General features: G+C 39.5%; 1 protein-coding gene across 8 annotated transcripts in view; it reads left to right on the top strand.

The window, feature by feature from the left end:
• ADD3 (adducin 3) overlaps nucleotides 1-21563 on the top strand; it is a 94992-nt gene that overhangs the window by 68368 nt on the left and 5061 nt on the right. For 7 of the 8 annotated variants that reach the window (XM_081192011.1, XM_081192009.1, XM_081192012.1 and 4 more), the window contains 12 exons: nucleotides 4374-4594; nucleotides 9941-10079; nucleotides 10810-10961; nucleotides 11110-11190; nucleotides 13084-13233; nucleotides 15225-15368; nucleotides 15452-15550; nucleotides 15907-16086; nucleotides 16895-17152; nucleotides 18419-18538; nucleotides 19964-20053; nucleotides 21026-21149. In XM_081192011.1, coding sequence (XP_081048137.1) covers nucleotides 4400-4594; nucleotides 9941-10079; nucleotides 10810-10961; nucleotides 11110-11190; nucleotides 13084-13233; nucleotides 15225-15368; nucleotides 15452-15550; nucleotides 15907-16086; nucleotides 16895-17152; nucleotides 18419-18538; nucleotides 19964-20053; nucleotides 21026-21149 — 1732 coding nt within the window. In that variant the 5' untranslated portion in view covers nucleotides 4374-4399. Of the gene's footprint in view, nucleotides 1-1842; nucleotides 1907-4373; nucleotides 4595-9940; nucleotides 10080-10809; nucleotides 10962-11109; nucleotides 11191-13083; nucleotides 13234-15224; nucleotides 15369-15451; nucleotides 15551-15906; nucleotides 16087-16894; nucleotides 17153-18418; nucleotides 18539-19963; nucleotides 20054-21025; nucleotides 21150-21563 lie in introns of those variants that run through there. The other variant, XM_081192014.1, reaches the window with a different exon arrangement.

Raw genomic sequence — 21563 nt, forward strand, 5'->3', positions numbered from 1 at the left:
TTTATAGCACAGGTAATCTAATTAAGTGAAAAGTATGAAGTCAGTGTGTGCTATCATGCTTTTTCATGTGTAAAAAAGAATAAACTATTTTTGTTTGCTATTACATATGCATGTTTGATAAGTAGTAAGTTCCAGTGAAGAAGCTGCTTCCTAGTAACCGTGCTTAGGACAGCAGCATTTCTATAGCATCTTAAAGGACTTATTTATAAACCTCCATCTACTATGTAGAGTGTACTTGAAGGGAATTGAATAGCCACTTTATTTTTATCAGGCAACAAGTGCTTTCAGGATTTATGAAGTAGTTCTGTATGTGTTTGCAGAGGAGCTAACATGGAACACCTTTGTAGTAGTAGAGCTAGGAAGGCGATTGATTCTTGTTGGGATTAGTTGGCTGAAGCCAAATATAAATAGTAAAACTCAAGTTCCATTATGCAGGAAATCAAGAATCTCTATTATTTGGGTGCCAGCTGGAGATGAGGGAAACAGGAGGTTACCAGAGAACAAAACATGCCTGCTGACACATCTCTTCTTTGCTTAACCTGTCTCTGTGAACAGTTTCATGAAGTAGTTGGGAAGAGAGCAAAGTACTTTGATGGTTGATGCTGGAACAGAGTTCCTGAAAGCTTGTCACCTGATTAATGGCTGTTTTGTAACAGTATGTGCTGCAGTCCTGATTGTTGGAAATGTTTGCCTGCTTTTGTTTGCTCAGCAGGCACCAAAGCTTAAAGGGAAATTTTTACCCTGGAGCGAAGTTGGTGAAGGAAAAAATGTAAGGGGGGGTGGGGAGGACCTGTCACTGACAATGTTCAGTTTATGTGCTGCTGTAAAAGAATTAATATTGCATAAGCTCTGATTTTGTTAGATACTCTCTTTTTTTGCACAATTTTATGTCCCCTGCTGCCCCAAGCACCTTTGTTGTTCTTCTGCAATGAAGTTACAACTAATAGGTCTGTGAACTGTGAGTCTGGGGTTTAAGCAATGGCAACATTCCAATAGTTTTGGTTGACTATTGAGAATGTAAGTTTTAAAATACTGTATTCTAAAAGGTTAAGGAAAGTAATTCTTCAATTATGAAAAGCATGCTTTTAAAATTCCAGATTATAGTTTCTAGTGGCCTTAGTTTCTCAAGCAGCATCAATTTGTAACAAATCCAAAATATGAATGTAGAATTAGTGGAACATCTCTTCCTGCTATGATTTGGCATCCAAGCATGCTTTTGCAAATAGTATGCGTATTGTATTAACTGCCTCCAATTCCTCCTCCCCTTTTCAATGCTGTGCAATTTGTCCGGTCCCTGAACTTCACTGGAGCTTTTAGTAACCAGTGACTTTCATCACAACCAGTTGCATTCTGAGGCAAGAAGCACAAATGGCTGGGGAGGGCGGGTAGAGAGAGAAAAGGAATATAGACCTCCAAAAGGAGAACATCATTCCAAATTGTTCTTTGCTGCTATGCTGTTAAAGATGAAAACGTGCTTGGCCACGGTGTTGAAAACAGCAAGCATTTTAAAAATTATTTCACTTTAGTTCAGAGCTTGGGGTAGGGTAGGAAGAGGTAAACCCATCCGCCTCCATGCAGAAACACAGGCTGGTTTCTCTGGATGATTTGGACTTTAAGGGATATTTAATTTCTCCCATTCCACTAATATGCTGTAGCATTTGGTGCTCTAAAGAAACTTGTCCGTATTGGGAGTCAAATAACCAGAAGCAGGCAGGTTGTAAGGGTTATGGATCCAAATCTGTCCAGGTTGTTTTCTACTTCCTACCAGGTTGGGGAGTCCCTGAAGTTATTTGTTTATTCATTTATTGATGTTTGTAGGTCAGCCAGCTGCAGGAGGGCAAAGTATTAACCCTGAAGACAAGACCACCATGTAAAAACTGCCTATTTATGTAACAGAGAAAAAGCAGTTAAGTATTAGTATTCAAGCCTTTGTGTCCACCCTCTTGTTTACAAGGAAGTTTATGCCACCGTAGATTGGCTGCAATCCAGCAAGACAGTCCCACACATACAAACAGAGTTTTCCCGTTTTCAGCAATGGAAGGGGGGATAGCTCTGTGTATTATCCGGCTACGTTAGAAATGGTGTTGGGCCACTGGAAAGTGGTTGCTTTTTCAGTTCCTCTATGCAGCGCATAGAGTGCAACGATACTTTACAGGCAGGTTCTTGTATAGAAAATCACTTTGATCTTGTTTGTGTACAAACTGCAAGGTGACCATTATAAACTGTATCCAGTGTGGTATTCAGCCACAAACTGAAAATAAAAAGTACGTGAACAAGACTTAAAAGAATTTTGAAACACATTTTCTTGTTCAGAGCAATGTTCTTTAACAGTATTGATAATATGTCTCACTTTCTCAATAGGTTATTTGAAATTCAAGCTATATTTTAGTTTTATCATGATGGGCATATTTAATATCTGTGTCACAAATACATAGCTGGGGAGGAAACTGCACTATGAAGGTGTTCTAAGAAATCTATTTACAGTCCAGGAAAACTAATTATGTGGCCCTCTGAACTGTTTTAAGTTTAAGACCTCTTCAGGACTTAGACACCACCTGGTGGTCTGTTGAGATCCACTGGAAGCAACTAAAGTGTTACCAACCCAAGCTAACATCTGACTCAGAAGTGATGATTCTTATACAAGGGTGTACCTTGCAACATGGCAATTAGAAATTACATATTACCGTACTTTTCCGTGTATAAGACTATTTTTTTTTACTCTAAAATAGTGTTCAAAATCTGGGCTCATCTTATACACGGATGGTATCTCCCCCCATTTTCTTAAATCGGAGTCCCAAAAAGCAGGGGGCATCTTATACATGGAGGGGCGTCTTATAGGCGGAAAAATACAGTACATTGATGGTCCCCCAATGTTGCCTTGATTTACTAGCCGACTGTTAATTGTGATTGCAACTGACCGGTCCCCTCCTTCCCACTCTTCAAAAACACAGGGAGCTTTGAGATGTGGTGGAGTCGGTCTTTCACTTAGCACTAGGCTTTAGAGCAGTGTTTCTCAAACTTGGGTCTCTAGCTGTTGTTGGACAACAGCTCCCATTATTTCTGACCTCTGGTCCTGCTAGCTTAGGGATCATGGGAATTGGTTGTCCCAACAACAGCTAGGGTCCCAAGTTTGAGAAACACTGCTTTATAGAGAGGCAAAGGTAGTATGACTCTTCCTCACTGCTTCCTCACTAGGCAATCCCCTAGTCTTCCCCTAAATTCTGTGGTTAAATTCAGAGTGCTTGAAGAATTAGAAAGATCTTTTCTCAGTTTGTGCTGAGCTTACCTAGCACAAAGATCTTCCTTACAGATTCTTTTGCAATACATAAAGAACTTATGGGAATTTTGTGGGGAATTTTGTGCCAGGCCAGTTGTGGTCACCAGAGGGGAGAAAGCTAATTGTCACTGAAATGCAGATTTTAGATTGAGAGCCAAACAGATGTGAAAGATACTTAGGACAAGATTGACTGAGGTGGCCCTTCTCATTGATTGCTAATTTGCAGTAGTTATTTCAAACAGCCAAAAAAGTTCATGACCCGAATAATCAACATTTGGTATGCCTTAAGTCTTTTATATTCCGACCATACAGCAAGTAGAAAGTGAATAGATTGTCATAAATTGTTGTTTTTTGAGCATTTTTCATCTGGCATGCTCTCTAAGTGGTTTGATTAAAATGAATATAAGATTTACAGAAATCCCAAGATACAATTAAAACCAACAATAAAGCAATCACAATAAGTATAACATATAAAAAAAGGCTAGAGGCTGAAAAAAAAGTTCATCTGAATCTTAAATCTTGATTAATCTTACGTGATTACCGTATTTTTCGCCCCATAGGACGCACCAAGCACGCGTCTCCCCACCGTCAGCCTCCAAACCACATCGGGAGACAGCGGGATGGCGGTGTTCCGCCTCCCCGCTATCCCCCGACCTTGTGGGGCTGGCGCTGCGGCTCTCCTGAAGCCTGGAGAGCAAGAGGGGTCGGTGCGCACCGACCCCTCTCGCTCTCCAGGCTTCAGCGAAAGCCTGTATTCGCCCCATAGGACGCACACACATTTCCCCTTCATTTTTGGAGGTGGAAAAGTGCGTCCTATAGGGCGAAAAATACAGTATATGGATATTGACTTTTAAGTGATTGATGTCCTAAAGAAATCACATTAAATAAATAAAAATAAAAACTCAGAAGCTAATAATCCTTTTAAAAGGCACGAAAATGTGCATATTGTACAACTCTTCCCCACCCTTGATTGCTCTTTGTCATGTCACAGGATTCTAAATCCATGTCTTCTCTGTAATTGTCCATGCTTGTAAGGTCAATTTGATGGCTTGTTCTTAAATGCCATTAAATCTCTCCTGGCTTCTTATTGTTCCAGGTGAAGAGAATAATCCAGATTGAAGCATGAGTGCCGAGACCAGCCAGGGGGTAATCACAACCCCTCCACCCCCCAGCATGCCTCACAAAGAGAGATATTTTGACCGCATCAATGAAAATGACCCTGACTACATCCGCGAAAGAAACATGTCTCCTGACCTCAGGCAAGACTTCAACATGATGGAACAAAGGAAAAGAGTCACCCAGATACTGCAGAGTCCTGTGAGTATAATTCAGGGGGATGGGGTTGGGGGGGAGAGAGACAAAACAGTGTTTCCTCATTTGCAGAGACTTGTATTGTTATGTCTTCATTTTAAAATAATGAACATGGGAGAGAAACTCTTGGACTACATAATAGCGAGAAAGAATAACTCAGGACTGTGTAACATTTCACGAAAATCATCGATGGGTGGTTTGTACAGTATTTGTTTGCACAGTTTTCATGTGTGAACAAACAGCCCTTTATGCGGAGTTTGGCTCTCAACCCCCCCTACTTTTTTTTTAAATGCTATGCTTCATTAACACTGCACAAAAGTAGCTTCCCAGCTACATGGCATTTGATTGCTGCTTAGACACAGGGAAGAAAAGGGAAGTCACTGCCCAGATACAAACTATTGGGACATTTACATGCAGATCGGCATTCCGCTCTTATTTTGAATTCTGTACTTAAAAGCTGCCTCAAATGCCTCCATGTGATTTGGTTTGTTGGAAAAGGTAAACTGTATTTTACATATCATTAAAATAATGTTTTAGAACACCAGCTTAGCGTACACTTGTTTGTGAGTTCAGTGCATCTCATAATTGTAGTTAAAATTGTCAAACTTCTTCACGAGTCCAAAGGAGATTGTAGTTTGTCCAGAAACTATAACAACCCAGAATAGAGCTAGTTTTGCTTTTTATAATCCATGTCTGCTCATAAGTCTGTGTGCCAAGGAAACAGGGCCAGTCTACAAGAAAGCAACGCACAATCCGTTTAGGCAATAAACCCATATTCATCAGATTGCATCCTACCTGGACAGTGTGACTCCATGCGACTGGCTTATGTGTAAATATGTTTAGAATTGCAATATTAAGGTAGCATCTCTTTGTGGACAATTTGAAAATGAAACTTCTGTCCTGAGCTAAAGGATAGGTGTAGGTGTGTTTGCACCACTTTTAACTTCAGTTTGAAAACATCTAAAGCTAGTAATACAAGTTAATCCTGTATGGAAGACTGGTGTAGGATTTATGCCTGAATGATAATTGAAAGGCATATGTTCTGCTTCCTCCAGTTTCTATATTATTCAAACCAACTATTAGTTGTAAGTTTCTGGCTTTCATGGCTCCAAATAAATTTCTAAAAGGGTGGCTTTGCTATGTGCTCCTCATTGCAAGTTCCAAATAAAACAACTAGTGGCTTAAACCTACCGTGGAATAATTCTGTAACAGACTCATCCTGCTCCAAACCTGTAATTCAGAGGACTCAGCATGCTAGGAGAGGCATTTTTAAAGGCTGTATACAGCTTAGAAGAGCTCCTAGTGAACATAAACTGAAGACAACACATACAAAGTTGCTTGTATATGGGCTAATTGGGAAACTGTGTTTGGTAGGCTGTGTCCTTCAGAGGCAGAATAGTGGACCAGGGGAAGGTGATGATGTGTGAGTTAGTGCGAAGAGTGGGCACTTACAGTGGGATTTTATGGTTTGGTCTATATCTGAAATGTATACACCACTTTTTTTTAGTCAAATACTTTTTATTAGATACTGTAAAGCTAAAGTAAATGTATTGTGCTATTCAGTGAGGACTCTTACATTTAATTGGTCGTAGCAAAATTCTACTTTTTTTTAAAGTAGAGTTTGTCTACCTGAAAGAAAAAAATGGGCACCTATTTCAGATGTGATTCTACATTTCCCATTTTAAGTGTTGCCTTAATGTGAAACTGTCACATTCTGTTTTTTTTCCTGTATTGCTTTTTTCTACCTTTATGTGAAATGTCTGTCAGTGCCGTAAAAACATCATTCAAGAATAGTTTTATGCGACCAAAGCTGACCCTAAGCTAATCCATATACAGTGTCAGCCTGGAGCCAATATTATACTTTGTGAATTCAGTAAACATATGACATGACCAGTTCTGTCACTGTGGAACAGAAATCCTGTGTAAGACATAGCATATACTTGTCATGTGCTTGCTAAATATACAAACAAACAAACAAATAGGTAGCCCCTATCTTGAGTCAGCTTCAGTTCTGTAATGCTACACTAGGAAATGCATGCTGTTTATACAGCTTGTGTGTTACATAGTTTATTTCATGGAGTATTTCAGGCATGCTCACTAAAACACAAACTATCACTACAGCAAGCAACTTGCTCTAATAGGATAGTTGTGCTGGTTTTTAAACAAGAGAAGGAACTGTGGTTTTTATATTATACAGTAAAGTAGACCCACAACTCATGCAGGGGATCACACCTAAAGCCAAAATTGTATATCATCAAAACCCATTGGGTTTAAAGGTGGGTGGGATTGCCAAACTCATGTTTCCCAGAACCCCACCTCTTTCTTTCTTTCTTTCTTTCTTTCTTTCTTTCTTTCTTTCTTTCTTTCTTTCTTTCTTTCTTTTATCATGCACATAAAGCACACGAGTTAAATGTCTGCAAATTGTGGGCTTACTGTACTGTCTACACTGTTGTGTATAAATAAGTACATGTATAATTAGCAGTATCTGTGCTACTAATTTCAAAGGGGCTACTTCACCAGGTGTCCATAATAATGGTACTCGTTGGTTAGTGTCTGTCTTGGGAGGAATGCGCCTTTCAGGGTGAAGTCAAACTGTTGGAAGGTTGCAGGGCCTTCTGGCATAGCTTCTGAGGGCAGAATCCACATACCCATATTTTTCGCTCTATAAGACGCACCAGACCACAAGGCGCACCTAGTTTTTGGAGGAGGAAAACAAGAAAAAAAATATTCTGAATCTCAGAAGCCAGAACAAGAAGGATCGCTGCGCAGTGAAAGCAGCAATCCCTCTTGCTGTTCTGGCTTCTGGGATAGCTGCGCAGCCTGCATTCGCTCCATAAGACGCACACACATCTCCCCTTACTTTTTTGCTCCCTTATAGAGCAAAAAATACGGTAATTAGAAAACTCGGCAGTGAGTGCATGAGTGACCAGTGCAGTGGAATCACTGCTTTGTAATAGGCTTAGCACACTGGTCAGTTGACTACCTATTGTTTAACATTGATCAAATTTTGTTGAATATTCTGTTCAGTCACCTCTTAGGTGGGCCATTGCTATTTTAAGAGAACAGGGCAAACATTTTCTAGAAAAAATAGCAATGGTTGATCCTAGTATTCTAGATAAAAGCCAGAGAAAAGAGCCATTCACATTAATAGAAACAGGACCAAACACTGTTAGCAGTTATTATTCATATTCACACAAATAAATTTAAATGCTTCACAATAACGGTATTAAAATGCTATAAGATAAAATGTACTTTCAGTGTTCTGACACTTGACCACTGTTTAACAATAATTGACAGGTCAAATGCCGTTTCTGCAGCTGTGAATAGCATTGCATTTTGTTTACCTGGTATTATGGGGAAACTGATGCTGCTTTAGGCAGTGCACAATGCCAGAAAGCTCTGGGTAAAAATACAGAACAGGCATCTGAACCATCGAGAGAAGTCTTTCTGAAGTACCGAGAGAATGATTGCTGTGTGTTGAGATACTGTTGCATAGAACTATTGAGTCAGAGATAGCAGAAATAAGTCACATCATTGCATAACTGTATCATACGCACCAATGTAGTAGAGCAGAAAGAGACTTCCTGGGGTGGGACAGATACTTCTGCCTGGGTCAATGTGTGAATAGACAGATTAAAAACATTTCGGGGTAAGGTAAGGAAATGGCAAATGGTTTACATCTGTAAGTAGTTAATGTTCCTGTTAGCTTTTTTCATGTCAGTTAAGGTCTATTTGTGTGTGTGTGTTGCATGAAATAGTGAGTGAAGAACTTTCAGTTAGCTCTAATTTTATATTGGCTAGTGGGAGCTGCTTATCAGCAGTTTCCAGACATGCAGAGCTTGAGGCTAGTATTGCTAATATAGTGGTACACTATTGGCAAGAATTCACTGGGCTTCCCCCCGCCCCATGTTCCTAACCTCACCTTCCCCACATTTATAATAGTCTAGCAGCTTTAATGATATTGCAGTGCAGATAAATTAAGACCCCAAACCATTAATTCCTTCAGCGTTTTCCACTTACCACCCCTTATTTGTGGTTTCCCCATAGTTTTATGTAATAATACAGTATAGCCAGCTATAGAGACATTGTGTAATTTTTAAAAACTAAATCCAGATGTATCACAATATCTAATATATAGCTTCATCCACTGTTGGGGTGCTTTTTTTGGTTGTTGATGTAGAAAATAATATTCCTTATTGGGGGAAATCTGATCACCTGGTTGCTGTTAGTTCTAGCTTCCCCAAAGCATTTTGTAATTGAGTTAAGTCTAGAGTGAGAGACTAGGGTGATGTCTGCTGTTTCCAGAAACTCTTATGTACTATTATAAAGAATAAAAATAACTTCCTGGCCTTACATTGCAACTCTTAGCATATGTATTATGACACAATAGCGCTCAGCTCAAAAAGCTTTGTAGAGTGTCCTGCCACAGTCAGCTTCAAAGACAACCATACATTCAGCTGTTCTACACTATATGCTCTAATATGAAACAAATAACATGTTAATTAGTAAAAACCATAGTGAATTGGATCCCCCCCCCACACACACAACAAGCACCATGGAATTTAGCTCAGTTGGGTCAAACATCCAATGAGTCTTCCTGTTTGAAAAAGTTGTCTTTCAAAGAATGGCTTCAGGTAGGAATGTCCCCAGTATTTCATCAGCTGCTGTTAGGTTTGCACTAATGGTTACCAATACTTGGTTAAAATAGTTTTGAAGTAAATGTGTTGCATTTTGGAGTGGGACGATCAAGGCAAGAAGCAAACCTGTGGGGGAGTGGCATTAGTGGGAGAAGATGGCAGCAAAATGTTACTCAGAGTAATCTTTCTTCAACTCCCACTCTGCTTGAGTTCAAATCTTAAGGGGGAATTGTGTGTGTGTGTGTGTGTGTGTGCACATGGATGCATGCTGCTTTCATTTCCTAGCTCTAAAAAAAAATCCACAAACAGGCACTAGAGAAAGTGCGACCCAGGGCTATTTCTAGGCATGACCCTCTAGCTAGAGTAGCTGCTTGACATAGCCAGCAGGTGATCTGTTTGTCGCTGACCTCCATGACTTACATGGGGAACAGAGTAGTACCCTTCTTTTTCAACTACTAAGCATCTTCTGTTCCCCTTTCTCCTGGCTTCTGATACAATAAAGCAGAAATAACCAGACGTGCATGCAGTTAATCCATACAAAGCAACGCTAAATTGATGTAGTTGTTCTGAAGTTCAGTACAGAGATTTCAGTTCCAAAATATTTTGAACTTGTTTTAAGAAATGAACTACTCTTTAATAAGTAACTATGTTGGATGGTAAAAAGAACAAACCAGCTGCTGATTCTTCTTGACAGATATGTCTTATATTTTCACAGGCTTTTCGGGAAGACCTGGAATCACTAATTCAAGAGCAAATGAAGAAAGGCAATAACCCAACTGGATTGCTTGCCTTACAGCAGATTGCCGACTACATTATGGCAAGCTCTTTTGCAGGATTTTCTTCATCTCCTCTAAGTAAGTGCAATTCATAATAATTCTTTCTAATAGCTAAAATGACCTTTATAGAGAATGCCTATCCTTGTTCCTGGATTATTTTATGGAAAACCTGATCTTGATAAACTGCTGATAGATTCACTTTTGCTTCTACTGATTTCTGTTTGTGATCACATATACATGTATATATGAGATATCAAAAAGATTCAGTGTTCTGCTGCATACAAGCAATACCGCTCCCTATAACCCAGGTAGCCAATGTACCGCCCTCCAGACACTATCGAACTACCACTTCTATTAGCCCCAGCCACAATGGCAGTGGTCAAGCATGATGGGAGTTGTAGTCTAGCAGCATCTAGAGGGCAACATTGCCTATCCCTGCTTTAACCTGTAGTTTAGATTTGGCAAATATAATGCTTTCTTTTAAAAAGAACTGCTATATTAACAGCTATTTATTTTATTGTTAATTGAGGTAGCAGGAAAATATAAAAAGTGACATTTTGTTGTGAAATTCAGCTTCAGGTGGTGTTTCAAGTACCTGCCTGTGTCACCAACTTGGTTCTGCCTTCTCTTTTGAAAGTCAGAAAAAGAACATTTCTCAGGTGCAAAGTTCAGTAGTTTAAATACTAAAAGTTGTTGGGAAGGTAATGGAAATAACTGCAATGTTAGCAGTTTCCAGTTCATTCTAAAATGTGACTATATGGTTGCTTTGAAGAGAATGTTCTAATGGTTTTCTTATAATATAATTTAGGCTCTGGATTGGTTACACCTATCAATGACCTTCCTGGGATAGATACCACTACATATGTAAAGGGCGAAAAACTTACTCGTTGTAAATTAGCCAGTTTGTATAGGCTGACAGATCTGTTCGGATGGGCACACCTGGCCAATTCATATATCACAGTAAGTACCCTGAAGTCAGCATTTTTATTACTCCTTTGCATATAGGAAGATATAGCTGAGCTTTTCAGCCCTATAAATTGCATATTACCCCAGGATTAAACATACAGTTTTGTTAGCATCACAGTAACCTTTTCCTCTCAATTTCCAGGTAAGAGTAAGCAAAGAACATGATCATATTCTTATCATTCCAAGAGGCCTATCGTTTTCTGAAGCTTCTGCCTCCAATTTGGTATGTACTTAACATAGGGAATAATGTTATGCTCTTAATTATGTTGAGAGTTTTGTTCTGTTTCATTTACTGTTGACCCAAAAGGACATTTCAGAACCTTTAGGGCATACAGGCACCCCCCCACTTAGGCATGTTCTACCCACACATATATGCATGGAGCCAGGAAAGGAAGGAAGGAAGGAAGGAAGGAAGGAAGGAAGGAAGGAAGGAAGGAAGGAAGGAAGGAAGAAAGAAAGAAAGAAAGAAAGAAAGAAAGAAAGAAAGAAAGAAAGAAAGAAAGAAAGAAAGAAAGAATCATACAAGGAAATGGCAGGAGAGAGCTGGAGAGTCCTCATGGCTTACAAGCAGACCCTCCCCAGAGCCCAAAGAGGATGTCAGTGAGGGCGGAGGAAGCCCCAAAGAGACCTGAGGTGCAGCAGGGCTTTATTTCGGCTGCTTAGCCTCCCTACCCAACAGCTGATGTGGGGGGTAGCGCAGCAGTAGCAGCCCCTTTACCGCTCATCCTCCATGCAGCCCCAGAGATTCAACTGGATTGGAGAAAGAGCTAGAGAGCAGGGAGAATAGGCATTTAGTGTCTCTTTAACGGGGGTTTCACACTTTACATGATTTCACTTAAGCGCTCAGGGGCCTGGAACATAGCCCCTGCATGTGGGTCGATGCCTGTATGTGCCTAATGTTTTACTTTGAGCAAACAACTGAAACAAAGGTTACATATTTTTCTCAGTTGCTAAAACGCGGCTACTTTATTGTAAGTGTCAATCTTCAGGTTTCTATGTAGGTTTATATTCTCTTTCATCTGCAGCTATCTGCTGAAAAAGCACTTGCATTTTTAATCAGTCCTCTGCCAAAATTTATCTGCTGCTTCTTACCATATGATCCTCCTCCTTGTTCTCTGTTGTCTCTCCCACTCATGTTTATGTCTGATCCTGTGCCTCTTAAGTACCTTAAATTAAACTTGGCTGTTTGTATCCAGGTGCATATTGTGGGAGAACATGGATGGAGTGACCCAGAAAGCCTCCATGTACCTAAAGAAATACTTCCTTAAGCAAAACAACTCCTATTTGAGACAGTCTCCTTTAGAAAAAGGGTAGCACACCCATCCCTGCCCCACAATTTGAGCTTGGAGTTGGCACACTGAACAATTTCATCCGTTTTATTGGGAAATTGTATTGTTTGCTTAAGCCACTGTTAGGAAATTCAACATGCATCACACTGAGAATGACATAATCAGAAGTGTGATGGGAATCTTAATGGCTTCCCTCATTGCAGCTGTTAGCTTCCCTTCCTACTTATTTGGTGGCTGCAACAGCAGAGAAGTCTCTTGGAGGCTACATTCCCTATCTGGCATTTTATATGCTGTGATGGCAGCAAACCAAGTGTGAAAGTTGGCACCTAAGTCCATTGTTTTGATGTCAAATGTCCTGAGGAGTGGCCTGGAAGGAAAGAGCCTGAGACTGCCTTTGCAGCATGCAAGGTGACAAGGAAGCACAGGTGCTTGACAGTTAAGGCTTGGTAGTAATCTGAGCTTTAAGAACTACTTTAATAGGCACAGTATTTGCTTCATAATATAAAGGAGTATTAAGAGCTTGCCAAATCCATATTTGCAAGCAAGGTAATTTACTAACTACAACAGCATCACTATTCTCCTTCTGAGGGTTTGTACTTTTTTCTTTAATGTTTATTAGACAACTGAGAGCTGAAGTACAACAGAGCCGACTGAAATGGCTTTAAAAATACTGTATCACACTCATTTAAATCTTGTAGTAATTCTAACACTATACTCTGTGTTTCTCCTGAAAGCTGAGGAGCTATAAAAGCCAACCTATGTTCCTTGGTTACTCTCAGTCAGGACTGAAATGTAATTAGTGGTGTTTCTCTGACTTGGCTTTTCAGGTAAAAGTAAACATACTGGGAGACGTGGTTGACCAGGGAAGCACCAATCTAAGCATTGACAGTTCAGGATTCAGCCCTCATGCAGCCATCTACTCCATGCGCCCTGATGTTCGATGTGCGATCCACATACACACTCCAGCAACAGCAGCTGTAAGTCTGTTCTCTTCTTAATGTGGCATAAAGAGGAAAATGTTTCAATAGTACACCATTACAGGATTGACTGAAGCTGAGGATTGATTTGTGTTGAGAATCCTTGAAGCTCCAGCAATTCTATTAATAAGTTGTTGCTCTTCAAGGTATGGATCAACCACTCTTCTGACATCATCTCAGATGCGTACAAATTTAAACAGGCACAAAAACAGCCTGTTGTTGCCATTTGATTAATTCATCTTGAGAATAACACAAGTTGTATAGAAGTGCTATACTTTGTGCTCTTTTATTTCTCAAATTCTTGAGTCTGCTTTTCCTATCAAAGTAGCTTTATTCCTATTAACTATAATGTATACAATACATCAAAATGTATATAATATGCATACAATACCAGCAAAATTAAGTCTTCAGATACACACCAACACCAATACTGCACACTCTAGAGATTAAAGATGAAAGCTGTTCCTGCATAGGATCAAAGCAGTAAATATAACAATAATCTGTATTTTCAGGTTTTGCATTACTAACCTTTGTTAAGTTTGACACCAAGGAATCTCATTCAGCTATTATGCTATGCATGGCCATTCAAAAACAATGCAGTAAAGAAGATGTTAATGGTACAAAAATTTAACCTAAAATGACCCATCAGATTGATATAAATTAATTAATTAATTAATACAATACATGTATTAATAATCAGTTAGGCTCATCCAGACTCAGTATTTGGATGAAACATGCAAATTATTATAGAAGCATCAAATTAACAAAAAGCTGCATGTACAGCACAGCTGCAAAGTATAAAGTTTTCCAGATATTCAAACAACAAAACAATACTATTGATAATAAAATTAAAATGTTTGAAAACAACCACAGCTAATAATTTCAAGGTTGCCAGGTACAATGTATTTCAGCCATCCACTGCCTAGGTAAATGGGAATGTTTTAAAATTCCTTCCTGAATGTTAACAATGATAGCGACAGATGTAGCTAACCAGGGAAAGTATTCAAAAACTGAGGAGCCCTGCATGATCAGCACCAATCAGTACTAAGCAATACGCAGAAGCAGCACCCACAAAGCCCCAATATAGTTGATAGTTTAGACCAGGCTTCCTCAACCTCAGCCCTCTAGCTGTTTTGAGACTACAATTCCCATCATCCGTGACCACTGGTCCTGCTAGCTAGGGATCATGGGAGTTGTAGGCCAAAAACATCTGGAGGGCTGAGGTTGAGGAAGCCTGGTTTAGACCCTTGTATGCTAGTACTAACACCTTAAATGGGGCCCAGGTCACTAACTGACAACCAGTCTTGCAGCTGCGTACTACGCTAGCTGCGGTTTCCAGACAGCCTTCAAACGCAGCCCCAGTGGTCCAAATAGGAGGTGATTAGAGCATTGACAGCTGAGAGCAAGTTATCTTAGTCCAGGAATGGTCATAACTAGTATCCAGTGTTTTCTTTTCACTGCCAAAGAGGTTCCTATCTGCAGAATAGAGATGGAGGCTATTTTTTGGATTCATTCTCTTCTATGCAACCTTCTATTCTGTTCTGAAGTATCCTTTGACCCTCAAGAACAGGTTTTGGGATGAGAATGATTGGTCCTATGGGCTGAGTATGAATATGCAACACACACACACACACACACACACACTTCATTGGCAGAAACATCTGTTGGATGAAAGAGCTTCGCATGAGCAGAGGGACACCACTAGATACAACCCTTGGTCTTTTTTTAGAACTCCCCATTTACTTGAACTATTTAATTCTGAAACCATCTGCCTTCTCCATATTTGCTTCAAAATCCATATGCTGGCAATCCATCCATAAAACTCCCACAATCTATTGATAGTTTGTTATCAACTAGGTAGGAATCCTTGTTCTCCTAATTTTCAAATAGTTGCAAACTAAAGTTATTAAACAGGTACTTTATGTGTCACTTGAAAAATTAACGAGTTTTCACGTTCATTCCATGTTACAAGCATTATTTCTTTGAAACAGGTTTCTTCCATGAAGTGTGGTATACTTCCTATCTCTCAGGAGGCTCTCATTCTAGGAGATATTGCATACTACAATTATCAAGGATCTCTGGATGAACCAGAAGAAAGACTTCAACTCCAGAAAGTTCTTGGGCCAAGCTGTAAGGTATTTCACTTTAGTTAATGTTTTTGTTCAAGGTTTCTAGTCTGGCTCAGTTTCTGTCACTTACAAGTGTCTCCATTTCTTAGGTGCTGGTCTTGAGGAACCATGGGGTAGTAGCGCTTGGAGAGACATTAGAGGAAGCTTTCCACTACATCTATAATGTGCAAATAGCTTGTGAAACACAGGTGAGAGAGACAGAGAGATGCGAAGCACTTTAAATGCTATATAAATACTGGCTTCTTAAAAATATTGTCTGTGTGTGTTTTAATAAGATGCTTGCTACTAACAGCTACTAACAGGAGAGAAAATGAAATCTAAGTTTAACATATACTAGGAACACAGAAGTTACACAGCCCTTGTCTTAGTATCTAGTAATGGGTAATGCACTTTGCAAGATAGCTATCATGTTTGTACATGCTAACATGTTGAAAAGAAGAATATTAGCATGTATTCTCTTTCCAGAAAATTCAAGAAGGCTACATATTCACCCTTCAAATAGTACTTGGAAAAATTTGTAATTACTGAGTCCTTTATGTCACAGGTACATGCACTGGCTGCAGGCGGCGTAGACAATCTTCTTATCCTAGACTTGCAGAAGTATAAACCTTTCACACACAATCTGGTAGCATCTGGAGGAGGAGGAGTTAATATGGCCTCTCAGTTCAAGTGGAAAGTTGGCGAACAGGAGTTTGAAGCACTGATGAGAATGCTGGACAACCTGGTGCGTTCATCTGTCTAATCTACAAGTTCTCAGTACTTTGAACAAGTTGCTCCCCATGGGATTGTTCCATAAGAAATTCTGCTGTCACTTTTCCCCTGTAAATAAGACACCTGAAAAAGAAATATTAACATGAAGTAGGTTTATAAGCCAACATTCAAGTTCACTTTCTATCCAGGCTCGTGACAAACTCCTCCCAGACAAACCACAAGAGTGCAAACCTTGGCTACAGCTTCTGGTTTCTCTGGAGTGACACAGACCAGGAGCTTGGGTTCAGATGTAACACTAAGCCAAACCATGGTTGAGCTCTGAGTAGCCCAGCGGCAGCAGGACTGAGGAGGAGCTAAGTGGCAATGAGTTTTCCAGAGAGTATCCACACACTTGCATGTCCATGCTTAACCATAGTTTTGTTTAGCATTATATGTGAACTAGAGCACACTTGATTGGCTAAGGTAGTGAGGCAGTGGTTTGGTCCATAATAGAAAATCTCTGATCTCCTACCCGCTTTTTATTTATTGGTCTCTGCTATCTCTGTATAAGGATTTTCTCACTTTCTGTGGGGCCTATGATGTGGAGCTACTGTGCTGCCATACCATACTTGTTCTGCAATCTTTTTAAATAATTGTTTGGCATTTAGTGTTAGGATACAAAGGTGTTGAAACTGTTAACATATATTGTCACAGTTTGAGTTGGGATGGGGGGGCGAGGTTGAAATTTCCACCTGAAAATTCATTATGTTTTAGGATTAATTTCATGCCAAAGATTTTATTGTCCCGGCACAATGTATAAAATTTTTTCCCCTCTTGCACAGGGTTACAGAACAGGCTATGCTTATCGACAGCCTCTTGTGAGGGAGAAGCCCCGGCACAAGAGTGATGTTGAGATCCCAGCCACCGTGACTGCCTTTTCCTTTGATGACGATTCAGTTCCAATTTCCCCTCTCAAATTCCTAGCACAAAAGCAGCAGCGGGAGAAGACAAGATGGTTGAATTCTCCAAATACATATTTGAAAGTAGATGTTCCTGAAGAATCCCGGAATGGAGAAACAAGTCCCCGGACTAAAACCACAGTAAGCAGCTCCCTAGTGATGGGGACGGAATATACCAAAAGGGGTGGGGTGGGAATAGGCCATACAGTGACCTGTATGATAGAAGTTATGATTCTGTGGTGGATTCAATGAATGAGCTACAACTTTGAAAGAGCCAGCCAACTTTGAGAAACAAGAAAGTGCAGATGGCATATTTTGACAGCAGTTCTGTCAATAATCAGACGGGCAAATGTTGTCTCCATCTTCAAAAAGAGGAACCCTTCCAGTCCTATGATTCTGTGATGTGGTAAAAAGAATAGTATTCTCATGCACTGTCCCAAATATTGTATTTTATTATCTTCAATTCCCTGCCAAGTTCAAAGTGCTGGTTTTGATGCATAAAGCCCTATATAGCTGGAGACCAGGATACATGAAAGATGGTCTTAACCCTGTGCTCTGCAGGTGAAGGCCTCCTGCAGAAACCATTATCACTGGATCTCCATCCTGCACAATGCAGGAATTAGGCCTTTAGTGTGACACCTTTTGGAATTCCCTCCCTGTGAATATTGGACAGAAGCCATCTCTGCTGTGTTTTTAGCCCCTGCTTGAAGACTTGCCTTCTTCAGCGAGCCTTCCCCAGTCTGCATCCGTATTGGATTTTTTAAAAAGTTGTTTTTGTTGTTTCCAACCCTGGGGTCCTTGGGAGGAAAGACAGGATATAAATTTAATAAAATGAAGAAATAAAATGAATAATTTCCAGAGCGCATGTATGAAAAACAAGTATTATGCAAGGCATCCAACCACAACATAAATTCAACTTTAAAAGATCAGCTCCACCCAGTGGTGGCTTAACAAATGCAACAATGCCTTGTAGTTTCTGTCAGCAATTTTCATTATGAGAAGTACTGCTTGAAAGGAACGATAAAAATACCTAGTTAGGAGGGATAGTTATCCATGTAATTAAGAAATACAGTGGATATTCAGTCCTTCATTATAGTATTTTTGGCAGTGGAAGTACTGTAGCAAGTATCCTTGCTACGTCAGTATTCAAATGTCGGTCCTTTTCAGGTACTTAATTAAAAATACCTAAATGCTATTCAAGCTAAAGGACCATTACACATATTAATATCCTTATGAAATGATATACTGAAAAGCTAAGTGGTGTGGCAATGTATTATTATTAGGTCACTTGGATAATTTAATATAAACCCCATTGTCCTGAAATGTCCCCTAGCATTTACCAACTACTAAATTGCAATATCCTCACTTCCAATAACATTCTTCTTTATTTTTCTTTTTCTTTCCAAGTGGATAAAAGCTGAAGATTCATCTAAGCTTAGTGGAGGAACTCCAATCAAAATTGAAGATCCAAACCAGTTTGTTCCGATGAATACAAATCCAAGTGATGTACTGGAAAAGAGGAATAAGGTAAGGCAAGTCAGGTTTCTTGAAGACACAAGCTTATTTGCTTCTTGAAAATAATCAGTACCTAACTTACTCTGCTTGTTTGAGAAGCATTAAAAACTGTTCAGTAACATCTAAAATATAATACAATATTACTGGTAGCTTAAAGGTAGCTTTAAGTGCAACAGGAACTTGCTAAAATTGTCCTTAGTTTGGTTCTGAAAAATTGCTTTTAAATGCCCATCGAAAACCATATTTTGATCAGAAGAAAAATGTTTAAGGTGGGATTTTCTTCTGTGCTATTTTTAACATTACACTATTTTGGAGATTCCTTCTTTTTTAGTTTTTAGAAAGAGCTAGCTGTTTCCACAAGAAATAGCCTGCTGTGGTAGCCAGAAACCTCACGCTCTTCTGCCTGCTTGTTTTCCAGTGAGCCAATGTATTTAACAATGGCAATGAGGAATAATGACAAGAGGCTCTTTGTAAATGCAGACTGCTGGCTGCTTTCACTCCCCAATTCATTTTTCTATTTTCATACTCATTTAAGCTCCACCCTGGGAAATTATTGTCCTGCCAGATACAAAATGTTTCGTGCAGAAGTTCTGGGAATTTCCTACTTCACATCTGCTTGTAATCAAAAGAGTTTGCCACTATCCTGAGCAAGTCAACTTAGTTCAGAAGAGATCACTCTTGGAAAAGATCAATATGGCAGTGTCACTCAGACATTGGCTTAGAAAAGAATTATCTGTTCTAGGCATGCAACTTTCTCTGGCAAACTTGAGGTAGAGGAGTGTCAAAGTGGGGAGCTATGTTTTCATTGTGTTCCTAGCTGTGCACTATGGAGCTGTATTGTCAGTGCAGCTTGGTGCAACAGGAGATAGAGAATAATTACAGAGGTTCTATCTCGATTTACACATACTCTGCTGACAACATAATCAGCAGCATTGCAGTTCACAAAGGAGGAGAAATAACGTTAGACTACAGCAGTGCTGGGGCTTGACGTTGAAGCTGGGTCATAATAGATATTCTGAAACTAAAGAAGAGCAGACTGATTTGCCAACTAAGAGAAAATTCAACGCTGTAAATGAATATGTATTGCCTGAGCACTCCCTGCTTTTTAATCAAACTTGCTACTCTTGATTCCTAAATCTAACTACTGTATGGGGAAAGGAAGACTAAAACACCAGGTTAATAATGACATACAATTTGGATATAGATATTTCATGCCTGTTGAAGCAAAAATGTAAATACACTTGACATTGTCATTTTCTAAAATGGCTTTGTAACCATTTTAGAGCAGATTGACTAGAATGAAAACAAATAACAGTAAAGTAATAGATTAACTATAGTATCTGTTTTCTGTGACCCATATGAAGTTTAAGATTCCTGATACTTCAGTGTGTTTGTGAAAAGGCTTTTCAAAACCCTTCTGCTTTTCCCCCCTTCCAGATTCGGGAGCAAAATCGGTATGACTTAAAAACTGCAGGTCCACAGTCTCAGTTGCTTGCTGGAATTGTAGTGGATAAAAAGCCCAGTGCTGTAAGTGTTCTCCATTGTCTGAGTTAAGCATATAACATCTAAAGCAGGCTTCCTCAACCTCAGCCCTCCAGATGTTTTGAGACTACAATTCCCATCATCCCTGATCACTAGGGATCATGGGAGTTGTAGGCCAAAAACATCTGGAGGGCCGAGGTTGAGGAAGCCTGATCTAAAGCATGTCCAGCATTTAGTCACACCACATTTTACATGATTCTCTCCTTGCTTTTGTAATACTCTTCATACAAAGTAGAAGCAGGTTTTAAAACCATGAGTCCTATTTAAATATTTGCAAAGAGTTTTTAGAGAAGCAATAATTTATGTTATGCGATTTTTCACTGAAGATAGGATTCTTCCCCTGTTTTCATCTTAACCATAATACATACATGTATTATGAGATCAGGTGGACAACTGCTATGGAAATTGTAGGATTCTTTAAAAAACAACACTGGCCAAGCTTTCTACAAGTCTTTAAAGTTTGTTTTGACTAAAACCTGGTATTGATTAAAGACCCTTTCTGTAAGTTCACTAACCTAGTAATTGAAGCAGTTACCATATTTTTCCGTCTATAAGACGCCCCCATGTTTAAGACGCCCCCTAATTTTGGAGACTCCGTTTTAAGAAAATGGGGGGAGATGTATAAGACACCCCCAAATTTTTGACATTCTTTTTTAGGGGGGAAACCTAGTCTTATACACGGAAAAATATGGTAGCTCAGTTGGTAGAGTGTGAGACTCTTGATCTGAGGGCCATGGGTATTCCTGCATTGCAGGGAGTTGGACTAGACGACCCTCATGGTCCCTTGCAACTCTGCAATTCTATGTTCTGCTGATGGTTTTTGAAAATGCTGCACTCCTTTCAGATTCTTACTTTGAAGGATCCTATCACCAGCAATAGGCTCATTTGTAATTGTTTAATGTGCTTGTTTTTTGTATTGACTTTCTCCCCTTTAATTTATTTTATTTTTTCTTCCAGCCAATGCAGTTTGAAGAAGACGAGCATGCCCCACCAGCCCCTCCCAACCCATTCAGTCATCTCACTGAAAAGGAACTGGAAGAGTACAAGCGGACAATCGAACGCAAGCAACAAGGAGTAGATGGTGAGTGTTCTGATAAACTGGTGATGGAAAATATTCAGGTAAAGATTTAGTGAAGTTTAAATTCACCAAAAATGATATAAAATTTTTAAACTAAGAGCCATTACATTAAATAATATCACTGGCAGCTTCAATAGCTCTACTTTTTAAAGGTCTGACTCTCTTCTGGCAAGAATTTATCTCTCACAACTTTCTTCTCTAGTGCTATGCTGTGTTGTGACCAGTAAAATCTTGAATGTTATGCTGCCCCTTTGAACCTACTTAGATCAATGGATATTAAAACATGAAATGAATCAATGTGATTTGTAGTTCTAAGGGAATCTAATCTTGACTTGATCAGGGGTCACTCCATTCCATGGAGCCAATCCATGCGTGCTTAGTAGTACTGAAAGCCATAGAGAGATCAAGAAGCAGGAG

Source organism: Podarcis bocagei, assembly GCF_964188305.1.
Source record: "Podarcis bocagei genome assembly, chromosome: 4".
Lineage (NCBI taxonomy): Eukaryota > Metazoa > Chordata > Lepidosauria > Squamata > Lacertidae > Podarcis > Podarcis bocagei.